This window comes from Elephas maximus, chromosome 3 (assembly GCF_024166365.1).
Source record: "Elephas maximus indicus isolate mEleMax1 chromosome 3, mEleMax1 primary haplotype, whole genome shotgun sequence".
NCBI lineage: Eukaryota > Metazoa > Chordata > Mammalia > Proboscidea > Elephantidae > Elephas > Elephas maximus.
In genome coordinates, this window is record NC_064821.1 from 67,684,503 (window position 1) to 67,697,470 (window position 12,968).

General features: G+C 49.0%; 1 protein-coding gene across 2 annotated transcripts in view; it reads left to right on the forward strand.

The window, feature by feature from the left end:
* Positions 1-5,562, forward strand: part of WDTC1 (WD and tetratricopeptide repeats 1) — a 70,877-nt gene extending 65,315 nt beyond the window's left edge. For both annotated transcript variants that reach the window (XM_049878414.1, XM_049878413.1), the window contains 3 exons: positions 1,127-1,301; positions 2,155-2,347; positions 3,497-5,562. In XM_049878414.1, coding sequence (XP_049734371.1) covers positions 1,127-1,301; positions 2,155-2,347; positions 3,497-3,694 — 566 coding nt within the window. In that variant the 3' untranslated portion in view covers positions 3,695-5,562. The remainder of the gene's footprint in view (positions 1-1,126; positions 1,302-2,154; positions 2,348-3,496) is intronic.
* Positions 5,563-12,968: the final 7,406 nt, after the last annotated feature.

Here is a 12,968-nt window from a genome sequence, read left to right on the forward strand (position 1 = left end):
GCCCCTCACTTGGCCATCTGAGTAAGGGGCAGCAGCTAGTCACCAAGCTTGTTCTAGTTTGCGTAAGTGGCACTGCACAGGGTGGTAGAAGTGCCTCAGTCATGGGGCACAGAGCCTCAGTTCTGCCATGTGGTAGCTGTGTGACCTCGAGAAAAGCACAGCCTCCCTGAACCCACTGCCTTACCTGCAGAAAGAGCATATGAAGCCCCTCTCACCCCAGCTCACCTCTGTAGTGTTGCAGAGAGCTGGGTAGTTGTAGTGTGGCTTATGGCAGACGTGATCCTCACCTCTCCCCTTTGCAATTTGCTAACCACATGATTGATTCATTTGTTTAATGAATAGTTATCAAGTACTCACCATATGCCAGGCACTGTGCTGGGCCCTGGGAATACAGCTGTGAACAAGTCAGCCATGATTTCTGTGTTCATGGAATTTATAGCCTAGTGAAGGACCTGAGAGGTGGAGGAAAAACAGTGTGACGAGTGCTGTGGGGATTTAAGACAGTATAGGTATATGGGGGAAGGGTTGATGGCAGAGACATTTAAGTTGAGGTCTGAAGGATGAGGACGAAGAGCTAACTAGGTACAAAGTGTGGCTGTAGGAGGTAGAGTTCCCAGCAGTGGAACCAGAGGTTCCCAGCATGTGCAAAGGCCCTGAAGCAGGAAGTAGCAGGCACTTTTAAGGAGCTGAGAAAGGCGGTGTGGTTTTTACCCAAGTCACTTAACCGTCAGTACTTCAGTTGGGATCCATGACAACTTGTCTTCCAGAAAGTAAGGGCTTAGATCTTACTGCCATAAGAGTTATGATTCTTTTTAGAAAAAATCATTCATTCAAGGCTGTGTCTGCCAGTCCCTCACCCTTCCCTCCCTGCTCTGACCTCCACAGAAACAGCTTGAGCCTACACATCCCTGGAGCCCTGGGGCCTTTACCCAGGAACCTGAGCAAAGCCCGCCTGGCATTAGAGGGCTCCCCCGAACATCCTCAGGGGCCAGATCCAAAGATGCTTCTTCCCCACACCCTTTTCCTAGTTTTCCAGGGTAGGGGTAGAGTACGTGGGCAGGAAGAAGTTAGGGGGTGGGGTGGGCAAGGGACAGGACTTTCACTTTTCCTTGATCTCTGCCTCTAGAAGAGAAGAAGGGAGCTGGTGGTGGTGGCCCGGTCCGCCTCCGCAGCACAAGCCGCAAGGACTCCATCTCAGAGGATGAAATGGTGCTGCGGGAGCGCAGCTACGACTATCAGTTCCGCTACTGTGGCCACTGCAACACCACCACGGACATCAAGGAGGCCAATTTCTTTGGCAGGTATGGGGCCCTGGAAGGGAGGGAGGGGCACAGCCCAGTCGGCAGCAGGAGGTTGGAGGGTGTGGTGTGGGGGTATAGTGCTTTTAGAAAACTCTCAGATCCCAGCTGTGCCTCTGTGCCCCTAAGCAAATGGTTTCACCTCTGTCAGCCTCAGCTTCTTCACCTGTAAAATGCCATTAGCCATACCCATTTGTGGGGCTGTAATGAGGACTAATGAGATAATGAAAGTAAAGCATCCAGCACAGTGCTTGCCGCCTCCTCCGTCTGTCTCCCTTTGCCAGAGCTTGGTTTATCTGGATGCTTGGAACCTGCCTCTGCCAGGGGTATAAGTCACAAGCCCTCAGTGTCTCGGATACTGTCACCCTCCACTCTCCTTTGTAGACGTTTGGACTTTCTTTGGGTGAATGAGACACATGAACATGAATCAAGGGCCTCTTGAAATGTCACGGTGCATGTGGGACAGATGTACAGTAGGATTTGGAGGTCTGGATCCAGGAAGACTAGGCCTTCTCAGGGAATGCTTAGATGAGGTGTTCCCAGAGGCCTAAGAGATGGAAGACCTGCTCCTGGCACCCAGCAAGGTTATGGTGTACTTTGGGGGGGGAGAGTATCTTGGAGGGACCCAGGTGGCCCCTGACCCTGGGTTTAAGGGAATAGTGAATGGGGCTCTGCAGTGTGGAGAGGATTATCGTGTGCTTTGGAGTTCTCAGTCAAGTGAAGACCCCAGAGTATGGGGGCCTGAGTGGCTCCAGACTTCCCTGTTCCTCCCTGCCCTAAGCCGTGCAGCCTGTACTTGAGGCTGTAGGGCAGTATCCACCCCACCTGACCTCCTTGCCCTTTGCCCCCCTGCCAGCAACGCTCAGTACATCATCAGTGGCTCTGACGATGGCTCCTTCTTCATCTGGGAAAAAGAGACCACCAACCTGGTCCGCGTGCTTCAGGGAGATGAATCCATTGTCAACTGCCTGCAGCCACACCCCAGCTACTGCTTCCTGGCCACCAGCGGCATTGACCCTGTCGTGCGGCTCTGGAATCCCCGGCCAGAGGTAAGGGTGCAGGCGAGGTGGCTGAAGCCAGGCACAGAGGAGGGTAGAGACCCTGTGCAAGGCCTCTGCCTGGTCTTGTGAGAGCTGGGGAGGGAGATGAGTCAGGCAGAGGCTTGAAGTTGCTGGCATGAGTAGCTCTTACCCTAGAGCTCCAGGCTGTGTCATGGTGGGAGCTATCAGGTTCTGAAAGCTCCAAATGCACTAGAGCAAGAGTGGGCTCCTGCCCTCTGGGAGCATATCCTTGAGCTAGCTGTAAAGATGAGACTCACACTTGGGAAACCATAAGCAAGGACAAGGGATGCAGGAGGCCAGAGAAGGGAGCCAGACCAGCTCTACCACTGCCTCATGAAAAGGGTCCCTCAGAGGCTCTTGGGTACCCTTCCCCCGCATGCTGTGTGTGTGCCCCCAGAAGCTGTGCCTCAGTCATACGGGCGGTATGCAGGCTTTGGGGTCTGACAGACCCCCTCACTCACCCGGGTTTATCATCTGTACTCTGGAAGTAGAAATGACAGCACCACCTCAAAAGGTTGCTTTAAGGATTAAAGAAATGATGGCTATGGAGTGTCCGACCCAGAGGGACACTCAGAACAGTGTGATTCCTTCCACTGCCTCTGTAGTACCCCATCCCCCTTCTCAGCTGCCAAAACAGAAGTCAGATGGTGGGCATCTGATCCCAGAGGTAATTTGCCATGACTTTTAAAAAGAGAATTCTACACGACTCTCCATTGAAGGGAGAGGAAAAAATAAAGAAAAGGTAGTTGGATTTGACAGTGCCAACAGAACCGAGTTGCCCCCCATCCCGTATATCCCAGTATGTGCGCCCCTCAACATATCCTGGTATGTGTGCCCTCGAGGTGTCCCATTGTGTGTGCTCTCCCTCATATATATCCATGTGTGGTTCCCCCCATACTTATAACTCAGTGTGGTCCTTTGGTGTGTCCCCCTCATGGATATCCTGGTGTGGTGTGTCTCCCGATGTATATCCCAGTATGTGAGTTCCTCTCCCCCCATATACACCCCTGGTGTGCACATCCCCTCCATATTTATCACCTAGCCTGGGTTCCCCCTCCGCAGTATATCCCAGCGCGTGTGCCTCTCCATATGCCCTGGTGTCCCCCCACATGCCTTCTCTTCCCCTCACTCTCACAGAGTGAAGACCTTACAGGCCGAGTTGTGGAGGACATGGAGGGTGCTTCGCAGGCCAACCAGCGGCGCATGAATGCGGACCCCCTGGAGGTGATGCTGCTCAACATGGGCTACCGGATCACAGGCCTGAGCAGTGGGGGTGCTGGGGCCTCTGACGATGAGGACAGCTCCGAGGGCCAGGTGCAGTGCCGGCCCAGCTAGACCCTCCTAGCCCCGGTCCCCAGCCCCTGCTACTGGCTGGACCCTCTGCCCTGGGCAGGAGGTCAGGGTGTTCTGTTTTGGTTTGTCTCCCCACCACCTCCCCAGTTTTTTCATTTCCCTTGTTTTGTTTGTTAGTTTGGCATTGGGGATGGGGGTTACTACAACTTGCTGGCTTTCAGATTGGGCTAATTGCCCCTTGACTGTCCTCAGCCTGGAGTGGAAGACCAGGAGAGGAAGCCCCACCGTGTGGCCCCCACCTCCTGCTTCCATGTCCCTGGAGGGCTCTGACCTGTCTCAAAACCCCCTCTGCCTCAGGTGGGGAGGCAAGGGCTGACACTGTCTGCAAGGACTGCCCTGTCCTCCAGTTGGCAGCAGGAAGGGCTAGCCTTGACCTGTTGACGCTCTTTCTCCCCACCTGGCAGACAAGGCTAGCTCCCATGTGGTCTTCAGGGAAGGTTCTGAAAAGGGATAGGGTCCTACCCTCCCTCCAGAGCCACCAGTGTGGGGTGGAAGCAGAAGGGAGCATGGGAGCCCTGGCGTGGGCCAGGCCAGACCACCTGCCCTGGTCCCAGAAGAGCATCCTTGCCCTCCCCACCCCTGCACCCCAGCACTGGCCCTGGGCCCTGTGCCCTGCGCCCGCTCTCACTGGCCACCTCTGGGGGCTCAGCCTTTCCCAAGGGCCCTGGCAGAGGTGGGGCACTGCATCATACCCCACCCATCCATGCCAGCCCTTCCACACTACGGCCACTCTCTTCCTGGCCACTCTCCTCCTGGGGGCTCCTCGGCCTCACTGTGACCTTTCTGCCAGAGCTCCCAGCCAGGCCTACTCTTGCTGAGGCGGCGCTCCCTGCTAAGGGCCCTTCCCTGCTCTTTCTGCCCTCCCTCCCACCCCTTACGCTGAGCCGCCACAAAGACCAAAGAAGTGATGGCTTTTCTCTGTCCCCTGCTGCTCTGGGGGGAGGGGGGTGGGTCTCCTGAGCCACACAGATGGGAAAGTCCCCAGCTTGATCCCCTCCCTCCTCAGCAGCCCAAGCTTTACACTGGATGCAGTGGTCACTCCACCACTCACCAATCCTCCCCTTCTCTCGGCCCCCTTGGCTCTCAGCTCTGGAGCTGCTCCTGGTCGTAGTTGAATTCATTCTTCCTCCCCTCGCCCTCCCCTCAGTGCTTACTCGGTTCCAGCCCTCCAGCTGCAGCCTCTGGGGAGAAGCAGCCTCTCTTCTTCCCGCCCTCCTCACCACACCAGTCCCAGTCTCTGCCAGGTGCCTCCTCTCAGTCAGGCTTCAGAGCAGCCCTGGAGACAGGAGGACTATGTTAAAAGCTTTTTCACAGTTTTAAGAAGACTGGGGGTGGCGGGGGGAGTTTGAAGGTAGTGGTGGGGGGTCTGGCACCATCTCGTTATTGCTTTAATCCTAGCAACACAGGTGGCAGCTTCTCCTCCATTCTCCCCACCCAGTCTCTCTTCCCACCCCTCTCCCTTCTCGCTTGGTAATGAAGTATATTTATTGGTGAAGGAAACAGCTGCTGCTGCTGCCTCCTGCTGCTGGTTCGTGCTCCCCTGTCTCTTCTCCATGACCTTTCTCTAGCCAGGGAGGAGAAAGCGGGAGTAGTCGGGCTGGGTCCTGGGGCCCGGGGACCAGCCGCAGCCCCTCAGCTTTCCTGTGTGTGAGCCACCTGCCATTCCCTCCCCACCCCTCCCTCCCTCCCTCCCACCCTGCCTCCCTCCCGCCCTCCCGCCCTGCCTGGGCCCTGCAGTGTGGAGAGACACAGAAGCCTTACTGTCCTCTGGGGGCAGGAGCCGAGCCTTTTTGTTGCTCTGCTCCCAGGAGAGTGAGGGTGACGCAATTGATTAAAACCATTTTGTTCTAGGTGTGGCTGGTGGCATTTGTTGGGTTCAAATGGGTCTTGGGACGGGGGTACCTAGCCTTGAGCATGCTGCTGTGTTCCATTCAGCAGAGGCCCGCTGTACCCTCACCTCTATAGCTCTGTGACTTTGAGTCACCACACCCTTCTCCTCTTGGAGGGAGAAGAAGGTCTGTCTTTAGCATCACTGTGAGCAGTGGCCACCCAGGGCCAGTGCAGAGCCCAACACTGGTGGCTGTGATTTGCAATAATCAGCTTCACTCTCTGGGCCTGTTTTCTCATCTGTAAAATAAGAGGGTTGGAGTTTCAGTGGTTTTTCAAAATTTTTTGACCAGAACCCAAGCAAGAAATATACATTTTACATTGTGAACCAAGATACTCATATGTATGTATATAATGAACCAAAATTTTACACAATAACACCCTTACTACGTGCTCTATTTATCAATTTGTTTTATTAGGGAAAAAAATACTGGTTGTGACCCACTAAATTGATTTCATAACCTGCAGTTTGATGCCTTGGATTAGATGATATCTTAAACCAGAGGTTCCCAAACTCTCAGCATCCTTAGTGTCTTAGTAATTTTTTCCTGGAGCCCCTAAGCTAAAAGAAATACCTAACGGTTCCATGTGTTAAATAGTTAAGTCCAAACCACTTAATAAGTATCTATGTCCTAACAAGTTAGTTGTTTGGAAAAATAATACACATAAATTGAAAGAAACAATATTTTAATTTCATCCTTAAATAACCACAAGTATTTACTAATGGGGTCTGTGTACCTGTTGAGCACCGCACAGTTTCTCAAACTTACAAATCAGATCGGACACTACCACCCTCATTCCCTGTGCCACGTTGACTTTCACTTGCTTGTCATCAAAACCAGCACCAAAAACCCAGTTTCTCAAAGATGAATATAATCTAAAGGAATGTAGCTCAACCTAATGATGAAACTGAACTACCTTGAGCTAGTACTTCTCTCCGTAGCCAGCAGATGTTAAGTATCTCTCAAATTTAAAATATCATGTTGTGCCCCTGGAGCGCTGGTGGTACAGGTGGTTAAGAACTCAGCTGCTCCTTGGAAACCCTGTGGGGCAGGTCTGCTCTGTCCTATAGGATCCAACTATGAGTCGGAGTCGACAGCAGTGGGTTTGGGTTTTGGTATTGTGCCTCCTGTGAATTTGCTGTGGTGCCCTATGGTGTCTTCATGCACAGTGTGGGAAATATGGTTCGGTCTTGTGGTTCAGTACAGTTTCATTACTGAAACTTTGTGATTCTTCTGTCTGTACCTTTGGAAAAAGCTAGGTGGTCATGCGGGACAGGAGACAGACAGGAAAGAGGCTCTGCCAGAATCACAATAGGTGGTGCTATGAAGCGGCTACTGTGTACAGTTCACCTGGGCTCCCAAACTGAAGGAACTTAAAAGCTTTGCAAAAAAAAAGCTTCTTCAAGAAATGTCCAGACCAGGTAAGGAAGGGACAATGTTCCAGGCCAAGGGAGTAGTGTGTGCAAAGTCCTGGATTCCTTCAGGGGCCCAGAGTGATTCCATTTGGCTGGATTGTAAAGGACGGGATGGCCTATGGATTTGGTCCTGCAGGCACAGAGGAGCCATTGTAAGACCACCAGAGGCTCCCTTTCATTTGGAGTTGGTGTTGCCTTTTTTTTTTTTTAATTAACAGACCTTAAACCAGTTTTAGGTTTACAGAAAATTAAGCAGATAGTACAGCATTCTCATATACTCTCTCTTTCCTCCTCACTGTTCCCCCTATTGTTAACATCTTGCATAAAACCCAAAAACCCATTGCCGTCTAGTCAATTCTAACTAATAATGACCCCATAGGACAAAGTAGAACTGCCCCACAGGGTTTCCAAGGCTGTAAATCTTTATGGAAGAAGACTGCCACGTCTTTCTCCCTGGTGGGTTTGAACTGCAGACCTTTTGGTTGGCATCCAAACACTTTAACCACTGCACCACCAAGACTCCTTAGCATCCTGCATAATATGTTTGTTACAACTGATGAACCAATATTGATCTTATTAACATTATTAACTAAAGTCCACAGTTTACATTAGGGCTTACTCTCTGTATAGTATAGTTCTGTGGGTTTTGACAAGTGCATAATGTCATGTGTCCACCATTGCAGTGTCATACAGAATAGTTTCACTGACCTAAAAATGCCCTGTGCTCCACCTGCTCATCCCTGCATTAGCACCCCCCCCCAAAAAAAAAGTGCTTAGGAATAAATCTAACAAAATATGTACAAGGTATATATGAGGAAAACAACTATGATGAAAAAGCAAAGCAAATCAAAATAAATGGAGAGTTATTTCATGTCCATGGATAGGCTCAATATTGTTAAGATGTCAGTTCTTTCCAGCTTGATCTCTAGATTCAGTGCAAATCCCAATCAAAATGCCAGCAAATTATTTTGTGGCTATCAAGAAAGGTATTCTAAAGTTTATATGCAAAGGCAAAAACCCAGAATAGCCAACACAGTACTGAAGAAAAACAGGTCAGAAACTGACACTGCCTGACTTCAAGACTTACTATAATGCTACAGTAATCAAGACAGTGTGGTATTGGTGAAAGAGACAAGTAAATCAGTGGAATGGAATAAAAAGTCCAGAAATAGACCCACACAAACACGGTCAACTGATCTTTGACAAAAGAGCAAGGGCAATTCAACGAAGAAAGGATAGTCTTCTCAACAGATCATGCCAGGACAACTGGACATCCACATGCAAAAGATGTATCTAGACACTGACTTCACCTTTCACAAAAATTAACTCAAAATGGATCATAGACCTAAATGTAAAATAGAAACTATAAAACTAGAAGATAATATAGGAGAAAATCTAGATGAACTTGGGTTTGGCAATGAGTTTTTAGATACACCAAAATCTCAATCCATGAAAGAAAAAATTGACAAGTTGAACGTCATTAAAAATTCTGCTCTGCAAAAGACACTGTTAAGAGAATGAAAATACAAGCCACAGACTAGGAAAAAATATTGGCAAAATACATATCTGATGAAGGATTTGTTTCTAAAATATACCAAGAAATAAAAATAAACCTCTTAAAATGCAACAATATGAAAACAAACAAATAGGAGCCACAACCTCCACTAGCCTGGGACCTATAGAAGTAGATGGTACCCAGCAACCACTACCAACCACTCTGACTGGGATCACCATAGAAGGTCCCGGTTAGATTGAGGAAAAAAATGTAGAATAAAACTCAAATTCATAAAAAAGACCAGACTTACTACTGATCCAATGGAGATGGGAGGAACCCCTGAGACTGTGGCCCTTAGACACCTTTCTAACTTGGAACTGAAGCCACTCCCAAAGATCACCTTTTACCCAAATAATAGACAAGTCTATAAAATCAAAACAACACCTATGAGGAAAGTGCTTTTTAGAACAATCATATAGATATATGAGACCAAAAGGGCAACATCTGCCCAAAAGCAAAGATGAGAAGGCAGGAAGGGGCAGGAAAACCAGATGAATGGTAATGGGGGGAGTGCTGACACATTGCAGGGGTTACAACCAATGTCATGGAACAATTTGTATATAAATTATTGAACAGGAATCTCATTTGCTCTGAAAACCTTCACCTAAAGCACAATAAAGTGTACCAAAAAGAAACCCCCAATTTAAAAATGGGCAAATGATCTGAACAGACACTTCATCAAAGAAGATATACACATAGCAAATATGTGTATTAGGGAACTGCAAATGAAAACAGATACCACCTACACACCTGTTAGAATGGCTAAAACTAAAAACTGACAAATACCATTGCCAGCAAGGATGTGCAGCAACAGGAACTCATTACCGCATTACTGGTGGGAATGGAAAATGGTATAGCCACTTTGGAAGACAATTTAGCAGTTTCTTACAAAGCTTAACAATGTCTTACCGTACAATCCATCAGTTGCGCTTCTAGGTATTTACCCAGAGTTGAAAAATTAGTCCACAAAGAAACCTACACGTTTATAGAATCTTTATTCATAAGTGACATAAACTACAAGTACCCAAGATGTCCTTCAAAAGCTGAATGGATAAACAAACTGGTACACCCATACAATGGAATATTATTTAGTGATAAAAAGAAGTGAGCTATCCAGTCACAAAAAAAAATGAAGGAATCATAAATGCATATTAGTGAAAGAAGCCAGTCCGAAAAGCCTACATGCTCTGTGATTCCAACTATATGATATTCCAGAAAAGGCAAAGCTACACAGACAAAAAGATCAGTGGTGGTCCATTTTTAAAGCACTTTCACATTTGTGACTCATCCAATGTTCTCTCACCAGCCCCACTAATAAAGAGGGCGGGGCTCAGATAAGCCTGCACAATGAATGTGTAGCAGAACAGACATTAGGACTTGGGACCCCTGTGTTTGTGGTGGGCAGGTGTGGCCTCAGGAGCCCTGCTGCCTGTGTATGTATTTAGGAGCATGCCAAGATGTGTTTGCAGAGCTTAAAAGGCAATGAGAGACCATGTAGCTCAGAGGTTCTCAGCCCTGGTTGCACATAAGAATCACCTGAAATGCTTTAAAAACTACCAATAACCCCACCCCAGACATTCTGTTTAAATTGGCCTGGGATGGGGCCCAGGCAGCCATAATTTTAAAGCACCCCAGATTCATTCTCCTGTGCAGCCAGAACTGAAAACCACTGGTCTAGTCCTATCTCTACACTGTATAAACTGGGGCAGGCAAAAGGGATCGGCTTGCCTAAGGACCCCCTAGTGAGTTAGAGGAAAAGCCAGGACTGGATCCCTGATCTCAGATCCTAGCCCAATTCTTTAAAAATCATTTTCTTTTAATAAGTCATGATACTTTTTGAGTTCTTCGTATGTACCAAGTACCAGGCCAGGCCTGGGTTAATGAAAATGCAACAGACACAGTTTCTGCCCTCCTGGAGCCTCCAGATTGTCTGGAGAATGTGAAATAGCAAATATGAGGGTTGTGCATGGTTCCTGAATGTTGAATTTCATTTTTAAAACGTCTGAGTCCTTCCCGGTACATTCTGCCATCATTCACTGAGTGCCCTGCCGTGCGCCAGGTTCTATGCCGGGCCTAGGGATACAGCTCTGTCTTGCAGGGGAGGCAGGCTGGAGGAAGGCGTTCTGAGGGGCAGGATGGCAGGTATGAGCCACTCTTGTTCTGCATTCTGCACCCTGCCCGTTTCTTTTATATATATAAAATAGATCTTAGTCCCAAGGAGGCTACAGTTTGCACCTATTATATGGTGATTTACATACTCTCAGGCTGGCCTAGCGGGCAGTGGTAGTTCAGTGGTAGAATTCTCGCCTTCCACATGGGAGACCTGGGCTCGCTTCCTGGCCAATGCACCTCAAACACAGCCACCACCCACCCATAGTAGAGGCTTGTGTGTTGCTATGATGCTGAACAGGTTTCAGTGGAGCTTCTAGACTTCAGGTGGACTTGGAAGAAAGGCCTGCCAGTCTACTTCCAAAATACAAGGCAATGAAAACCTGTGGATCACAATGGTCCAACCCTGTTATGCATGGGGTTGCCATGAGTTGGGCTGACAGCAGCTAACAACAAGACTGGCCCTAAACAGGGCCCTCAGCAGAGACAGTCCAATGTCGGGATTCAGTACTCCAATATATCCTTAAACTTCAGGGAAGTCCCTGAATCTCTCTGGGCTCATTTTCCCCATCTGTAAAATGGGTGTCATGATACCCCGTAATGAGGCTCCAAGTCAGTGAGATCATGTGCACCAGTGCTTTCTGAGCGGTGATGGGGCCTGCAATAGTATGTGTGGTTTTAACTGCTATAATAGTGAACATTGAGCGTTTATTATGGACCAGGCACTGTTTAAGTGTAGCCTATCAAATGAACCTCACGAAGACCCTGTAAGGTATGATTTATTTTCCATTTCTGAGATGAGGAAACTGATACCCTGACAAGTCAGTTACTTTCCCAAGGTGTGACAGAGCCAAGGTTCAAACCCTGAACTGGCTGGCGGACTCGTGAGTTCACATGTTTAACCATCATGCTTTACTGTCCACTCCTAAATAGGAGAATTAGGTTCTAGTCCTAGCTGTGCTTTCCATGACCCTGGGAAGTTTTCCCCTCTATAAAAGGGACTGGAGAGGGAAATAGCTTTGTGAATACTGTTGTCTAAAGAGTCAGAAGGTCAATTCTGGTCCCCCTCCCCACCACAGAAAGGTTTTGGAACCCCATCCTGGAAGAGAAGGCTTAGTGGAGAGAGGCCCAGTCTCCAGGAGCCAGAGAAGGTAATGATGGCAATACTGAGGGAGCTGAGCAGAAAGGCAGGACACTGCCCTCCCAAAGGTGACACACTTCAGCACACGCTGCAGTTCCACTAACCTGTGACTCTGATGTCCCTGGCTTGACCCTGTTTCTCTGGATTATTGATCGAGGTAATTCTTCCTTAGAGCCCTCAAGGAGACCATCTACGGTCAACAAATAGCTCCAGCAATGTTCCCTGGTGCCGTGCAAGCTACAAGGACCAATAGATCCAGTCAGTCCCCTTCTCAAGGAGTTCACAGTCTCCTGAGGAAGACAGACATGTAAACAGCTAATGCTAATGCAAGTACACATGAATATTCAATAGGTCAAAACACAGGCTTCGTGCTCTGAGAGCAAAGAGGAGCGAACGTTTGCTGGAAACCTTGAGAGGGGGGTGTAGGCAGATAGGGCAAGGGCATTCCCACTGAAGGAACGGTGTGAGCAAAGGCATGGAGGTATGAAGTGCAGGGCCTGTCCTCTGAAGGTCAACAGCTCAGAGAGGCTACCTCCAAGCAAGTCCCCAGGGTACGAGGACAGATGAGGCTGGAAACAGTGTGAGAACAAACCATGAGGGGCCTTGAATGCTAAGATGAGGCATGGGATGGTTTGAAACAGGAGGCATGTGAGCCCTGAAGACTAGTACACGGGGCCCATTGAGGGGTACCTTGACTTCCACCAAGTGGGAATGTGCCCCAGGGTCACCCTTCAAACAAGAAGCATTTTACCCAGGAAACCTTCTCAGCTTGACAGTTCCAGGCCTGCCATCCTTCCTCCAACCCCATAAGTGGATCCAGATGGTCATTCCTATTCTAGGTTGGTGTCTGTGCTGGGGGGGGGGGGGCGGTATCTCTGATCCCTATCAATCCTGCCCGAAGCCCTCCATAAAAGGAGCTTTTTTCCAGGACCCCGCTGTGAGCTTCTGAGGCTAGAAGAAAGTGTTAGTCTTCGATGGAGATTTCCAATCTGTTTATAGGTGATAAGGTAACACTAGCAGGGGAGACAAGGACACAGACCAGAAAGGCTGTTACATTGGGTGAAAGAACCAAGGTGATATGTGTGTGAGAGGGGCTCCTGTGAGGGGCTGTGGTAGGGGACAAGCCTGGGAAGGAGGCCCCAGAGGA